This window comes from Apostichopus japonicus, chromosome 15 (genome assembly GCF_037975245.1).
Source record: "Apostichopus japonicus isolate 1M-3 chromosome 15, ASM3797524v1, whole genome shotgun sequence".
NCBI classification, from domain to species: Eukaryota; Metazoa; Echinodermata; class Holothuroidea; order Aspidochirotida; family Stichopodidae; genus Apostichopus; species Apostichopus japonicus.
The window spans coordinates 21260531-21278086 of NC_092575.1; the positions used below are offsets into that span (position 1 = coordinate 21260531).

Consider the following 17556-nt stretch of genomic DNA (forward strand, 5'->3'; position numbering starts at 1 on the left):
AAAGCAGTAGAACGCATATATTTAAGGTTTATCTTAAAACCCGTTATTCTCTGCACATGGCTTACCAAATTAATTTAATTTAGAGGCCGAAATTGTGAGCCAATGGGAATGGAAGTTAAGGCTGACTCATAGAAGAACGAAGTTCATACAGGAAGATCGGCATATTTCGCCTGCATGTGCACTGACATATACTCTGAACCAATCGTTGAACATATTTTCATCCACTGTATGTACTCCCGTCTGAATTCCCCAACCTTACTCCCTCCCCAACTTATCCAAGAGACCCAATATACTCTGATCTGAAAAACTTCATCTCCTTGTTTTGCCAGGTTTCTATTTTGAATAATAACGGAAAACCATTTAGACTTTTCCAATATTTCGTTATCAGATCAGACTATATTGGACCGCAGGCGCGTAGCGAGGAATTTGCCAAGGGAGGGGCGAAACTGTAGGCAAACTATCAAAGCCGTAGATACGACATTGCAAACTATCTAAGCGTAGCGCCACTACGGGTTGGCGCGAAGCGTATAAGAACATTTGGCTGAAAATGCCTCCCAGATCGCTGGAAATGGCACATCCCAGGACTTGTAGTTGCATCTTAGCATTTTCTCTTTTGAAAGTACTAGCGATATCATAAAAACATACAAAAATAAATATGCTCAAGAACTTGGGAGGAGGCGGCTGCCCCTTCGCCCCCGCCCATCCCCCCCCTTGCCCTTGGATATGCGCCTGTAGGACCGTTGACCATACAAATCGGCCGTAATTATATATGAAAGACGCATTAACATGAATTCGTGTTTTACTGACTTATGTTGGACTTCTTAGACGACAAATAATAGTGACCCACTTGCTCAGTGGAAGACAGATTGAGGAAGAGGGAGTGAAATATCTCAGGCTATGTGATTATCTCGATGATCTGTAGACTTTACAGACATATCATCTGTATTGATGTTACGCCAACCCACCCTCTCCCTCCTCTCCTCTCCCTCCACCATCCCTTCCCTCCTCTCCCTGCCATCCTCTCCCTGCCCTCCCCTCCTCTCCCTCCCCTCCTCTCCCTGCCCTCCTCTCCCTGCCCTCCTCTCCCTCCCCTCCCCTCCCCTCCTCTCCCTCCCCTCCTCTCCCTCCCCTCCTCTCCCTCCCCTCCTCTCCCTCCCCTCCTCTCCCTCCCCTCCTCTCCCTCCCCTCCTCTCCCTGCCCTCCTCTCCCTCCCCTCCCCTCCCCTCCCCTCCTCTCCCTCCCCTCCTCTCCCTTCCCTTCCCCTCCTCTCCCTCCCCTCTTCTCCCTCCCTCCTCTCCCTCCCCTCCTCTCCCACCCTCCTCTCCCTCCCCTCTTCTCCCTCCCTCCTCTCCCTCCCCTCTTCTCCGTCCCTCCTCTCCCTCCCATTTTTGAAGTTCGATGTTTTTAATTCAGTACGTAATAAAATTCAAGATAACACTCAAATAGGTTCAGTATAACAAACAGGAAAATCTCACCGAATTGGTTTAAGTTCAATATTGACTTGAAAACCACGCGATATGGTTTATATCTAAGAGGTTAAGGGTTAGTGGGCATAATTTATTATTTATTCCTTTGCTAGACACCAGCTCAGATCAAGCCTGCCGTCCTCTCTTACTATAGCAGTTATCCATCCATTACCTTTTTTTTGTGTTCCACGTATTAGCGTTTATTATCTTATATTCAGTTGAGAATTTGCTTCACCCTTTTATCAAAGGCACAGCATTTCGTTTAATTTTTTTTCAATTATCTCAAAGGGCCCTCTGTTTGAAATTTGTATTATCACTGCACGCTTCGTTGACCTGCCAGTGACTCAGCATAAAAAACGGATCGATTTATATCAAGAACAAGTATATATTCAAGACCTTCCGAAGAATATTAGCTGTTCCTCACCTACACCTGTCTAACACAGACGTATGACATTGTAAGTAAAAAAACATTTATGAATTTCTATTAACAGCACTGCAGTGTAGGGAAATATAGCTAACTTGAACAACAGGCCTGTACGGGACATTTTGAATACAAATTTAAATTTCTTTAAAGAAAATCCCCACTTTTGACCATTGTATATGTGAATATATCATTTTCTCAAAAGTTCAACTATTTTCTTACGGTTTCGTCGTCTTTTTCGTAATCCAGCATAAATGAAATATAACTGTAACGTAAATTCCTGATCGATCGTACACAGTGTGATTTTAGAATCGGGGATGACCAGTAACATAATTTCATCCATCATATTAATTCAAGGGTGCTTGTTAAACATCAAATGAGGCCACAGCATTCACCCAAAATGACATCTTCTTTCCGTTCTGTTTATCTCTGTATTTATTGAGATATTCCTCGGTATGAATTTTTTTTGGGGGGGGTGGGGGGGAATGTCATATTTGTTTCTTAAGAATTTTTCTAATTTTATTCGCAGATCAGAACTCCCGCTGCATTAATATAATTCTCGTAGAACTTATTAAGCACATGTCAAAATGGCCACCAGGAAAACCTCGTAAGTATTATTATTTCTTTTATAAAAGATCCAAATATGTATATTCTTGGCAACTATACATGACAGTATTAGGAAAGTATTGATTATTTGTTATCTTTACATTCACCTAAAAATAAACAAGCAATCAAGGGCGGCGGAAGCACTTTTAATCTGGGGGGGCACCAACGTCGAAGGGCACTTTGCAGAAATTCCATTGGACTGATGCAGCCTGATATTTAGTACCATTTATAACTCTTATTGTATTATCTTATTTGCGTATACACATCACTCCATCAACGCCACCCCCCCCCCCACTCCAGTGGCGGAGCTAGAGGTATTGGTCAGGGGGCGAGAATGGTCTGTAGGGGCGCTTTCGACACTATCTAAGCGGAGCGCCACCACAGGTTGGCGCGGAGCGTTCAGACATTTTTTGAGTAAAGGTACTCCCTAGATCGCCGGAAATGACTCTTTCCGGGCCTTGCTAATTTGCAGATAATGTGACAAATGTCAATAGGTAGATGAGAGCGAAATAAAAAAGTCAATAATCGCGAATAAGTAAAAAGTGGTAAAAAGCTGAAAAGGGCGCCAGCAGTCCATTTGAGTCCGTCGGGGGGGGGGTGGGGCATCCCCCCTGACTGTATGGACGCTCCGCCACTGCCCCCCTCAAGGAAACATGCATACTAGCACTGCAATATCTAATGTGCAAATTGGGAAACAAGGAACAAGTTTTCTTTTGAGACAAAATGAGGTGAAATCATTATAAAGTCCAAGTCCCTGCACACGCGATCGATACATGCATGAAAGCAAATGAAATATGTCAAAATACGAAAGGATGGGGTAGGTTATGGGATATTAAAACCATACTCATTATTCATAGTAGGCTATAAATGGCTTCTCCTTATTACAAAGTCACAATGTTAAATAGCAATACATTTTTGGAAATGCATTAGGATTTTTGTGGCGAATTGAATATGCATAATGGCACTCACCAGCATGTCAGAAGCCTTGTAGTAGTAAACATAGGCGTAGGAGCTGGGGGGGGGGGGGGCTGCAGCCCCCCAACCAATAATTTTTTTGAAAATTCGGGCAATATGCTGAGAATTTTTCTGGCACCTACTGAAAGAAAAATAATTTGCTATGGGTTTTTCAATGGTTAAACTGATATTATTATCATCATGATTATTGTAACGACTTTCCCAATAATTATACCCAATATGGAAGGGTAATAACACGGCAAATGATTGTATGTTATTGGCATGCGATGTAATAACCGATGCATGCCTATATGATATGCACAGTAACATGTTGAGCGCGCGCTTAGCGCGCGACAAATTTTGGGAATATTTTCGGGCAAGTCGTTACAGCCCCCCAAATCAAAATTGGGCTCCTACGCCTATGCTAGTAAACATTTAAAACTTACCGAAATATTTCATTCGACGTGGGTTTCACTTTGTAAACTCTTTTATATGTAGAACATTTTTAGCTCATACCAGCATGCTGGTGTGAGCTATTGTTACAGTGCGGCGTCTATCACTCTATCCGTCAACAATTGGTAAAACCGCTTCCACTCGCACAGTGTTTGATGGAATTTCATGAAACTTGGACACAAGGACCATTGGGTATAGGGCCATCAGAGATGGTCCAAAATTTGGGGTCAAAGGTCACCTGTGGGCCGTAATGGGCCATTTTGTGGAAATACGCAATATGCTTCTTCTCCTACAGATTCCATGGTACAATGTTGAGGGTTTGTCACGATAGTACTATGGTAGTTTTACCTTCAGGGTGTTCATGAATTTGAGATCAAAGATCAACTAGGGGTCTTTTGTGGCCCGGGCCGCGGCCCTATATTTTCAAATTGCTCCTGTTCGTACAGTGTATGGCCAATTATAATGAAACTTGGTCACAATGTTCCTCGGGATGAGACTTACGAGGGGTGTTCGGAAAATTGAGGTCAAAGGTCATTTAGGGGGTTATCGGGGGTCATTCTTTGTAATATTTTCAAATATCTCAATCTCCTCAAGATTTTGATGGATCATATTCAAAGTTGAACTGATGATTGTTGGATTGTGTATGAATAAGGTGATGCCTAAAAATTTTTGGTCAAAAGTTAATTAATTACAATTAATCCCCATTGTTTAAAAAAATCTGAGCCTTCACTTTTTGCCAAAGCTCCTTTAATTCGTCTCCCAGTCTCTGCAGGGTTTGTTTACATTTGTGGTTAAGCTCTGCAAGGGCTGTTAGTGGAATTAAAGCAGGACTGGGAGTTGTTATTAACTGTTGAACTGTAAGCATGAGAGCCCTATAGCCAATCAGCACTTGCCGATTCTTAGAAGTCTTTGAGCCTGAGGTATGTAGGCAGCCAGCCAAAATTTTGGCAAGGAGTGCTTCAGGTCTGCTCAGGTAGAGGGGAGAAAGTTTAATAGGGTAGGTCAGTGGCATTGTTTGAGAGAGTGGGTAAAATAGGATTTAAAGGGGAAAATAGGAATTATAGCCAGTGGCGTGGCCAGGATTCTGCTAACGGAGGGGGGGTATCCCTCACAGGCCCAAAATTGGTTTTGTGGGCCCTACATTTTTCAGCTCGAAAAGGTATGAGCTTCTGCACCATTGGTGCTCTAGTTATGTAGAAAAAGGGCACATTTTTAACCCGAGGAAAAGTGGGGGGCACGTGCCCCCTGTGCCCCCCCGGTTCCGCCGCCCCTGCAAGCAATGTTATATAATAAAAATCTTTCGTAAAAAGAAGTCTTGCATAAATGAACTGTTCGTTCCCCAGATAACTCATGAAATGGGGGAAATGGATCAGTGTCGAGGGGGAGGGGTGGGTGGGTGGGGGGGGCATCACGGTGTCGTTGCATTGAGGAGGTAAAGAACGAAGCCATCTCAAGTCGCGGATCAAATTGATCCTTTCTGCATTCTGTGCCACAAATAACATTATTTTAATATGACCACGAAACAGCACCTTTCGATTGATTACTTTAATGTATCAGCAAAATGGCACTACCTGAGTACACTTTTCTTAAATGTCTCAACAAAAGGACATTTTGTAAATAACACAAAATGACAAAGTAAGGTATTTGTCCAAGATGTGCACTTCCAATCTATGAAACGGGGCACTTCTTAACGTTTTTGTTAGAGAACAGGAGGAACGTGTCCCCTCGGATGCACAGCATCGGGTCAATACAAATTATAATATAAGATATAATACAAATTTAATAGAGATAAAAGAACATGTTTTGGTGGAGTTATTAGAAGTTTAAAACAGTGGATTAACATTAAGATTTAGCATTGCACTAAGACACCGGCGTCATCGATCTCTGTATGCCATTAAGTGAGCATTCCAGAGTTTTAGCATATTCTGAAGGTAAATATCTTTGAAACATATGTAGCTATAGACAGGGGCGTAGCGAAGGGGTTTTTGTTGGGGGGTGTGGAGAAGTTGATTTACCGACGGATCTGGAAGTGGTGACTGAAATGGGGGAGGGGTCTAATGGGAGGGGGTGTCCCCCTCCCCTTTGGAAAATATTTAGTATTGAAACGTCCTTAGATGCAATCTGGTGCATATTTTAAGTCAAATTTGGCACCGTAGAATTTCCATTTCGATATTATTTTTTATGGCAGTCGGCAGAAGAAGAATTAATTGGATAACGAAGAAAAATTGCATACCGGTACGTTATATGGAAAGTAGATTATACAAATCGCAGCTTGAAATTAGGAAGTCAGATTCTGATTGCTGAACATTGGTGAATGTAATTTGAGCCTGATTGGTGGCGCTGCTCTAGTGGCGACACACTCGCACTAGTTCTCTCCAGTTTTTCGTCCATTTTAATGTTCGTTTTGTATAATCGTCTACTTTCATACATACAAGATGAAGCCAATCGTCTGGATGACCATATTGGTCGTATTTCTTGGGACATTATCTCTTTGTTTGGAGGAATCAGTGATTTTCAGTCGATCGCCGACAAGAGATATTCTACAGCCGAGCTCTACGCACTACGCAGCCAGCCTACACATAGTGAGTTACAACGTCTGTTCGTTGACAATAGCATTCCCAAGGAAATTCGAAAACGGAAACGGGGCAAAGCAGGAGGTGTGAGGAAGAGGAACAGGCGATTAAAGCACAAACCCTACCTACCATCTATCATAATGGGTAACGTACAATCAATAACTAATAAAATTGATGAGATCTCCGCTAACTGCAAATTTCTGCAGGAATTTCGGAATGCAAGTACTGTATACTATCATTCACCGAGACCTGGCTTACCGAACACCATACTGACTCCCATGCCTCGATAGATGGATTCACACTATTAAGAGAGGATCGGACAACTCAATCCGGGAAAGGAAAAGGGGGTGGGGTGTGCATATACGTGAATCAGAAGTGGTGCCACCCGAATAATGCCCATATTAAACGTCACTCATGTTCCCCCAATATCGAGATTTTAACTGTCACATGTCGCCCTTATTACTTGCCACGGGAGTTTTCACACGTTATTATTCACACTGTCTATGTTCCACATCGCAATGTTGCCAAATCAGCGGCAATGGAACTCATTGACATTATTGATAAATTTGAAACCTCCGCGCCGGATGCTCTCACTATAATCAACGGTGATTTTAACCATTGTAATCTCAGACGAAGCAGTGTGCATTATTATCAACAAGTCAAGTGTGCCATCCGCGAAGCTGCAACCCTGGACTTGCTCTATACAAATGTTAAAGACGCTTATCTGTCCGTCCAACTGCCCAAGCTCGGTAGAGCAGACCATAATCTGGTTAATCTGATGCCCAGATATCGACCCATCGTGAAGAGGGAGAATTCCCGCGTAATCCATGTACAACGATGGAACAATGACGCTGTCGATCATCTGCGGACTGAGTTGGACAGTACAGACTGGGATATGTTTGTGGAGGCCAGCGCTGACCTGGATGAACTGACACGTTCAATAAGCGATTACATATCTTTCTGTGTTGACAATACCATCCCTAAGAAGGAAGTCAAAGTTTTCCCAAATAACAAACCGTGGATCACAAAGAAGGTGAAGAATATCATCAACAAGAAGAAGGGCTTATTCAAGAGGGGTGACTCGGGCGCACTGAGGGAGGTACAAAAGGAGCTTAAAAGAGTGATCGCCCAGGAGAAAGCCGCTTACCGGGACAAGATAGAGAAACTGTTCACAGACAATAACATGAAACGTGTCTGGGAGGGTATTCGCCTTATGAGTGGCTACAGTAATAGCTCTAGTTCTCGCCACATACCAGAAATGAGCCATGATTATGCCAATGATTTGAATCACTTTTATAACCGTTTTGACCAGCAAGATTTTACAGATGAACATAGTAAGCTTCAAACCTTATCGACAAATTATACTTGTGACGTAGTGGTGTCCGAGGGGGACGTTCGCCGGCAGTTCTCCAGGTTAAACCCATCTAAGGCTGCTGGACCCGATAATTTCCAACCTAAGGTTTTGAAGCATTGTGCAATAGAGCTGGCTCACATTTTTACTGTAATTTACAATTTGTCCTTCAAAACTGGGGAGGTGCCTCATCTATATAAGCAATCCAGTATTATTCCAGTGCCAAAATGTTCTGTCATCTCTTGTATGAACGACCTTCGCCCTATAGCGTTAACTGCAGTGTCAATGAAGGTATGCAAGCGTTTATTCTTAAATCGTTTTAATCCTCTAGTTGCTCCATTTTTAGATCCTTTACAGTTTGCTTACAAGGCTAGCCGTAGTTGTGAAGATGCCATACTGCTACTTCTTCAATGCTTGTATTCACACTTAGAGCACCATGTCAATTCTGCACGCGTGATGTTCTTTCACTTCTCATCTGCATTCAACACTATTCAGCCTCACAATCTTGCTACAAAGCTTATCAATATGGGCATCCCACATGGGTTTATTCACTGGATTGTCAAGTATCTCACAAATCGCACCCAATTTGTCAAACTCGGTCCCACCTGTCGATCTAACATTATTACCTCCAACACCGGAGCGCCGCAAGGCACAGTTCTAGCTCCGTTTCTTTTCACCTTGTACACGTCTGACTGCAGATCTCAGGAGAAGATATGTCCCATCATCAAGTTTGCCGATGACACAGCCATGGCTGGACTCATTCGTGGTAATGATGATGGGGCATATCTCTGCCAGCTGCAGTCATTCGTTGACTATTGTGACAGTAGCTTCTTGCAATTGAATATTTCTAAAACGAAGGAAATGATCATCGACTTCCGCCGTAATGCTGTTGAACCTTCTCCAGTCATGATCAAGGGTAAAGAAGTTGAAAGGGTTCACTCCTACAAGTATCTGGGTATTCACCTCAACAATAGCTTAACATGGGATGGTCATGTGGATGCCCTGGTAAAGAAGTTAAATACCAGGTTATATTGTCTCAGGAAGTTGTCTAAATTCAACGTACATACCGATATAATGCAAATGTTTTATAATTCTATTATTTGCGGAGTTTGGAGATACTGTCTTATATGTTGGGGTGGAAATGCCACTAAAGTCGAGAAGGACCGTATCGATCACATAATTAGAAAAGTTGGGGGAGTCATTGGAGGTCAACAGCATACAGTCGACTCGGTGTACCAGTCACTGCTTCAAACAAAGCTAGATTCAGTTTGGAATGACTGTTGCCACCCCCTTCACTGTTATCTTAATGACAATGTTATTAACAGAGGCAGTGGCAGACTGAGACAGCCGTACACGAGAACTAATCGCTATCGTAACTCGTTCACTCCCCGTGCAATCAAACTTTTCAATGTCAACTTACGTCGCTAGGCTGTTGCAATGATCTTTTATCTTGTCCTTGTCTTACTGTTTTTCATTCTCATTCTTTAATCTCCATCTGTATATATCCTGATTTATTTTCCTATGCTTATTTATTTTTGTACTGTTTTGAACTTTTATGTGCGAGACACTAATTTCCTTATTTGGAGCAATAAAGTTTAACTTACTTACTTACTTAATTAGACGTCATTCTGAACAGAGGATATATAACAACACGCTGTCACACGATAGCACGACTCGTGGGCTGCGGCCTATACGGAGAACCTTTAAATTAATTCCATTTCTTTCACTGAGTTGCCGGCGATTCTGGCACTCGTCTAGCTCAGCCTGGATACAGTAGCTATACTGACGACCTTGACATTATCAGTTATTTGCCGAGAGATTTTTAACTTGCAGGCGTCGGGTGATTGGATTGGTGAATGAGTTTATCAGATGAAGAACTGGAAAATAGAAATAACCGATGAAGAGGCTCCCGTTCTCCTTTTCTCTATTCAGCTTTCCTTCTTTCTTCCCCTTCCGCTCTCTTCACCTTTTCTCCTTTTGCCGACAGACCCAAAATTTGCCGACAGCGACCAAACCCCCACCCCCCCTCCCGCTCGCTACGCCCCTGGCTATAGAGACTATAATATGTCAAAGAACTCAAAACTAAACTTCTGTCTGAAGCCCTTGAAAACTTTACACCAAGTTGATTTTCTTTAATAGCGCCATCATTTTTCATTAGCGGAGCCCTTGATAAAGTTAGCTTTCTTGAATAGCTCCACCATTTTTTGGCACTTAATGCAAATGAATTAACATGTACTGCATGTGGTCAACACGTACGCAGCACAAGTTGCATTAAAAAATTTCATCAGTAAATACATATGATAACGATGAATATGGAAGATAAATAAATCGTATTCAAGCAAACTAACTAAAACCTATGCAATTTTATCAATTTGACTGAAACTGCCGGCTTTTAACAGTAAGGCATGTAGGCTAGTCGGTGTTGTTATATTGTGAAAGGAATATTTCATATCGGTACACACAGTAATTACTTCCCATTGTTTTCTTCATTCTGAGTTTTATTTCGACTTTAAAAGGATACTTTAATATGAATATTTGGTTCAGTCAAGTTTTGCAATTTCTACCACTTTTTACTCCGCTTGCCAAATACACATCCATGTGGCGCCATGTACTTCCTTCACACTCGTGATATGCGCGAGTGGGTTCTTCGTAATGGGAAACTATAAGACATGGTACTATAGGCAAGTATCCTAATTATTAGGCCTAGAACGTCTCTATTACGAAGATTACTATGCTCTGGACAATTGCCATTGTTGTTCACGACTTCATAATTCCATTGCATTAATCAAAAGATTGTTTGAGGATTCAGTACCCTTCGTAAGGCCTAGTCACTTCGCAGTCTGAGCGTTGTTCATCAACATTTCTTCAATAAAAAATCACTCTAGATTCTTCGTTACCACGGAGACAAGCTTCAAAACCTGACCTAACTTTTCACTTTTTGCGTTCCACACACACAGTGTGCATACAACGATTCCACGATTCACTGTACAAGATGGTTACAATGTGTGGTTCATGGACGTGCTCGATACTGGCCGTTTGGCAGTCGCTGGATATAGCAGCAAGAAAAATAACACTTTTATCGATCTGTTTATGTTTAACATTAATCCTGATTCTCAGGAAAAACCGTTATTATTGACGCCAGATCCCTATTTTTCTGAGGAATTTACCGAGTTTGGTTCAGAATGGCGGCCTGTTTGTTTACTGGATGATCGTCTGTTTTTAACATGTTGTAATGATACGATAGCATTGTACGATAGTAATGGCGGTCTGGTCAATCAAGGGAAGTTTAACGGTGAAGCCTCGTGTATGACAACCAGAGATGGTTTAGTGTATGTTGGTTTAGATTCCAAAGAGGTGATTGTCTTAGATTCGAGAGAATTGAGAATAAAGAAGACAATCACCTTAAAAGGATTAGGAGATTACGACTGGCCCTTTGATATAACAGTTAGTAATTATAAACTGTTCATCTGTACAGTCGATTGGAGAGCTTTAATGTATAATAGTGAGGGAGAAATAGAACAGGAATATACATACACACAGTACAGATATGCTTGGAGTATAACAGTGAGTGAAGAGAAAGGACTAATATTTATATTATGGGGTGGTGAGGGTAGACAAGTTGTTGTTTACTCTCTATCTGGGGGTCATTCTGCCATCTCTGGGGGTCATTCATCCATCTCTGGGGGTCATATCTTGGCTTCTTTTAAAGTTCCTGATGATTCCATGAGAATCAGGATCAATAATAACATAAACAGATTGTTTTTGGTTATCAGCACAACTGGAGAAGTCTATGAATATCACACAGTAAGTACTGATAAAGGAAATATAGGCCTATGGTCAAAATTAGGAATATTAATCACTTTTATTAAAGCAATCCTTTGATTGAAGCTCAACAAATTGGGTATCATTCTATGCGAACAAGTGTCGAGAAGACACTTTTAGATGTTTTGAGATCTAGTTTGCAAAATTTAATGAAAAATAAGGGCACAATTTTTCTTTGGGATTTGCTGATTCTGGTAAGGTTGTCATGGAAAGTGTTTTGTACTCTCAATTAAAATTGGTTTTCCTTATTTTCTCAGTCTTAATTGCTTCAAAAATAAACAAAATTGTTGCTGGTGAATGCGGAATTTATTGTTAACAAAAATGTCACTTTTTTGTTAAGATTGAGATCAAAATGGTGGAAAAGTAAGTGCAATTTTAAAAAAAAATTTAGGCCATTGGACTTTTGATGCCTGTTGCAATAATAGAGCAACATACAAAATTTGGGAAATATTTTTTCTTATTTTCTGACTATGCAACCTGCTAATTTTTACAAATATGATACTAGTGAATGCGGAATTTTATTGTTAACACAAATATCACTTGCTTGTTAAGATGGAGATCAAAATGGTGGAAAAGTAAGTGCAATTTTTTTTTTTAATTTAGGCCATTGGATTTTTGATGCCTGTTGCAATAATAGAGCAACATACAAAATTTGGGAAATATTTTTTCTTATTTTCTGACTATACAACCTGCTAATTTGAACAAATATGATACTAGTGAATGCGGAATTTTATTGTTAACACAAATATCACATGTTTGTTAAGATGGAGATCAAAATGGTGGAAAAGTATATGTAATTTTTTTTTTTAAAATTTAGGCCGTTGGATTCATGTTGCCTGTTGCAATAATAGAGCAACATACACAATTTGGAATATATTTTTTCCTATTTTCTGACTATACAACCTGCTAATTTGAACAAATATGATACTAGTGAATGCGGAATTTTATTGTTAACACAAATATCACATGTTTGTTAAGATGGAGATCAAAATGGTGGAAAATTAGGGGAATTTTTTTTTTACATTTAGGCCATTGGATTCTTGTTGACTTTCCAATATTAGAGCATCATACATGGAAATATTTTTTCTTTTTTTCTGACTATACAAGCTGCTAATTTTGATAAAATTTTGATCAGTGAATGCGGAATTTAATTAAGAACACAACTATTACTTGTTTGTTAAGAGGGAGATTAAAATGGTGGAAAATTAAGTGCAAAATTTTATGAAACATTTAGGCCATTGGATGCTTGTTGCACTTTGTTACACACACAATTTGTAAAACATTTTTCTTATTTTCAGAGCATACAATCTGCTAATTTTTAAAATATTTGATAGTAGTGAATGTGAAATATTGTAATTAATGCAATAAGTGCTATTTTTATGGGCAAAGATTTTTATAGTGATTATCTGGGCCCAACATTCTATGAAAAGGGATGCAAAATGCACGTTGCAAAAGTATAGTTCCTTTCATTAATTTTGGCTCTCAAATCTGCTGAAATATACACATTTGACAATACTGAATGCACACTGTTGTTAAGAACACAACAGGTTCAATTTTCCTTAAAATGAGGTAAAATTCAAGACAAAGGGCAATATTTTTATATTAATTTAATAGGCAATAGTGATTAGTTCAATTGGCTCTAGTGCACATGTATAGCAAATACTGCAGTGATGATACCTTGATTTGATCACAGTCTTTAAGTTTTGATAAAATGGTATGACACAAGCTTCCTTCTATTTTAGGATGTAGGGTGGTTTATTTAGGTGAAAATTAGTCAGGAATGCAGAGAAACTAATGTATTACTGCAGTGTCTTCCTGTCAATTTTGTGACAATAGACATCACTTTGTGTAAGTGAAGATACACAATATCCTACTCAATTGTTTTAATATGCAGTACATTAATTAACTAAATTTAGAGAAGATCCCCATTCATTGGCTGTCACCAAGCACACAGTGTAATATATATGCAATTACTATGCACATGTATGTAATGTGATCAATGCTACCCATGCATGAGAAAGCACTACCACATTTCAACCAGTGTAAGAACAATAGTCTTCCTGTAAAAGGCCTTTTTGGTTCCTTGCTTGAAAGCAAAGGAACCTATGTATTCAGGTATGTGTGTGTGTGTGTGGCGCTTTAGCTTGTATGCTCGATAACTCAACAAGGGAAAGTTGGACTTAACTCAAACTTGGTACATTATATAGATCCGCCATTGTGAGAAGGTATGCCCTATTGTTTTTGGTGCCTGTGAAGGTCACCAAAGGTCAGTTAGAGGCCAAAAACCCAAATATTGAAAACAGCAATAACTCCCATTGACAGGGTCTGACATGGTTGATATTCAATTTTGGGAGTAGTTGTGAATGGGGTGAGGGATCGTTTCCAAACATAACAGTCACGTGATCAAAGGTCAACAAAGGTCAATTAGTGGTCAAAAACTAGTATATTTGCACTAACTTGAGAACAAAACGTCTGTGACGGTTGGGATATACGCTATTGTAAACCAGAAGTCGACCCGCGTCTAGGTGACCTTTCACCTCAGGTTGACCTCCAGTGACCTTTATTAGTTTCTTTGGTTATTTGAAATTTCGTGGCCATAATCTGATCTCCCGATCCAAACTGTCCATAGCTGACCCCTGTGCGACCTTCGTGTGCGAAGTTATCAGTTATCAGCGTGTCACACTACATCTGACCGTGAGGTCAAAAGGTCAAAGGTCAAATCTTGAAAAATATGCTCATTTTAGGAGATACATGGAAAAAAAAAACCCTTGTCAGTATTTTGATATATAAACATGATAGAGCTTCTGGTGCTCTATAGAGGAAACCAACTCCCGCTTCAATCGGACACCCAGTTCTCAAGTTATAACGGGCCAAAGGTTGGATGTGATACCTTATTAGCAATAACATTGTGTGTGTACATTGGAGCACATAACAAATTTAGGACAGATTTCACATCATCGAGTAGAACATTTTTGATTAAAACCATTAGGTCATCCAAGGTCAATCAAGGTCATTCAAGGTTGCTTATATGTGCAAAAAACTGCCAACAAATTTCTGCAACAACTTCTAGTCACCAAGTCTGACATGGCTGATATATTGGGACAAGTTGTAAATGTAGTAGGGGCACGTGTTCCAAAATAACCGTTATATGATCCAAGGTCACAAAAGGTCAATTACGGGTCAAAAGGTTCTTTTTTGGTAATAACTTATGAAACTCCCACTGAGAGGGTCTGACATGGTTGATATTTTGGGAGTAGTTGTGAATGGAGTAAGAGATCATTTCAAAATGTAAGGGTCTTGTGATTCAAGGTCAACAAAGGTCAATTAGGGGTCAAAAACTAGTATTTTTGCAATAACTTGAGAACAAAATGTCCGTCAATGTTGGGAGTTACACTATTGTAATCCAATAGTCGACCCGCATCTAGGTGACCTTTGATCTAAGGTTGACCTCCGGTGACCTTTAAAAGTTTCTTGGTTATTTGAATTTTCGTGGCCATAATTGGATCTCAAATGTACCTTCCGATCCAAACTGTCCATAGTTGACCCCTCTGCGACCTTCATGTGCGAAGTTATCAGTTTATAAAAAAATAAATACGTACAGTTAGGATGGTCGTACAGACTTGTTGCGTTTTGGAATCATTGTGTCACACTACATCTGACCGTGAGGTCAAAAGGTCAAATCTTGAAAAATATGCTCATTTTAGGAGATACGTGAAAGAAAAAAAAAGAACCTAGTCAGTATTTTGATATATACACGATAGAGCTTTTGGTGCTCTATAGAGGAAACCAACTCCCGCTTCAATCGGACCCCCATTTCTCAAGTTATGACGGGCCAAAGGTTGGATGTGATACCTTATTAGCAATAACATTGTGTGTGTACATTAGAGCACATAACAAATTTAGGACAGATTTCACATCATCGAGTAGAACATTTTGATAAAAATCATCAGGTCATCCAAGGTCATTCAAGGTTGCTTATGTGCAACAAACCGCCAATTTATGCTAATTTTTGCAACAACTTCTAGTCACAAAGTCTGACGTGGCTGATATTTTGGGACAAGTTGTAAATGTAGTTGGGGCACATTTTCCAAAATAACTGTTATGTGATCCAAGGTCACAAAAGGTCAACTATGGGTCAAAATGTTTAGTTTGTTTGTAATAACTTGTGAAACTCCCTCTGACATCCGGTTGATATTTTGGGACTAGTTGTAAATGAGGTAAGGGATCGTTTCCAAACATAAGGGTCATGTGAACCAATGTCAACAAAGGTCAATTAGGGGTCACAAGCTAGTACTTTGCAATAACTTGAGAACAAAATGTCCATCAAGGTTGGAAGTTACGCTATTGTAATCCAATAGTCGACCCGCATCTAGGTGACCATTGACCTCAGGTTGACCTCCGGTGACCTTTAATGTTTCTCTCCAGTTGATTAGTTGAATTTTCATGGCCATATTCCGATCTCAATTGTCCATAAGTTGACTACAAATGCGTTCTTTGTTATGAAGCTGTATATAGCTCATAGTGCAGTAGCTGCACATTCAAATTAGGGTATACAGCAATCTTAAGACTTGACAGTGCGTCTGGACTTTATTCAGGCATTGGAGCTGCAGCACATGTATATAGTTGAGCTGTGCAACTAACAAGCACGTAACCTATAGTGCTTCTAAGATAGTTGTTTACTCATTGAGTACATGTCTAATGCAAGATTTTAGGATTAAATAAATGAATCTTCTGTAAGTAAAATACTGTGTAAACTACAACATCAATGATTGACATAGTAATTAATATGTAAACTCATGTTAAACAACACTATTAAGAATTAAGGAAAATGTGATAGGTAAGAAGGGGGGTAGGAGAGGGTTTAGTGTGTGTCTTAATGTTACTGATGACCAACAATGCCCAGAATAGAAGACACTTTAAGTAGTTCTGAGTCCATGTTCACGTTCACAAAGTAACATGGGTCACAATTTAGTGTTCATTGGTTAAACTTGAAGAAAAATGTTTAGCCCAATACACTATAATTTAAATTTGGTGTCTCATGTATAAATCTACTCTGCCTGATACAGCTTCATGTATAGAAGCATGCACGGTCTGAAAAATCAATCCATCCATTGTCAGCTTTGAACACTTTTACTTTATTCGGATTTCAGAAATAAATATATTATATATATTGCAGTTAAAGAAACTCAGGTAAACCAAAATCACATTATCCACACCATCATAAAATATATTAAAATAAATCCATCACTTTGAATATGTTGTTGCCTCAATGCGTCAATTTTCTACATCTATTTTGTTTTCTGCTACCAAATATATATTAATTTTGTTTTTGTTGTCTTTTTTTATAGAGTGACATCTTTACTTTTGAAAACTTCCTGATCCACTCAGAGTCATTGATTGAGAAAGATGACTGTCAGAAACTACTTGACTACTTTAAGGTTCCAGCTAAGGAGTCAAAGGACATTATTGAGAGTGATGCACCCTTTTCTTCCTTTGTCCACCATCTCAGAGAGGCAGGGAAGGTCTCTGTCGATGACATCAGCCATTTAATGACAGCATGCTCTGACAAAGGACTGAGTAAATTGGTGGCAGTATTGACTGTCTACCAACAAGTTCAAGGTGTAGTATGTTTATATCAGAGAGTTTAGCAAGTTACATATGTTATGAATCGCGAAACATGCAAACGCATTGCCTACACAAAGAATAGATCTACAGTATGTGATTTGAGGTAATATACTATTGTATTAACTTAACTTAATTAACCCATGGTTGATATAAGATGGACCCGCCATCAATATCCTTTGATACAAATAACCTGATAAATGAGTTGGCAAGAAATTGAATAACCTAATGGCCTGTAATGTATGTACTTCAAATCCAGAAAGATAATCCAATTTGGATGTTCAGAAG

At 39.7% G+C, this 17556-nt stretch overlaps 2 protein-coding genes across 6 annotated transcripts in view; both read left to right on the forward strand.

Moving 5' to 3' along the window:
• Nucleotides 1-17556, forward strand: part of LOC139981598 (uncharacterized) — a 125114-nt gene that overhangs the window by 35404 nt on the left and 72154 nt on the right. The window lies entirely within an intron of this gene.
• Nucleotides 1-17556, forward strand: part of LOC139981594 (uncharacterized) — a 55481-nt gene that overhangs the window by 18022 nt on the left and 19903 nt on the right. The window contains exons 2-5 of one of the 4 annotated variants that reach the window (XM_071994095.1): nt 1755-1921; nt 2417-2494; nt 10782-11628; nt 16995-17265. In XM_071994095.1, the coding sequence (XP_071850196.1) occupies nt 2475-2494; nt 10782-11628; nt 16995-17265 (1138 nt within the window). In that variant the 5' untranslated portion in view covers nt 1755-1921; nt 2417-2474. Of the gene's footprint in view, nt 1-1535; nt 1922-2416; nt 2495-10781; nt 11629-16994; nt 17266-17556 lie in introns of those variants that run through there. The other 3 variants (XM_071994094.1, XM_071994096.1, XM_071994097.1) reach the window with 3 other exon arrangements.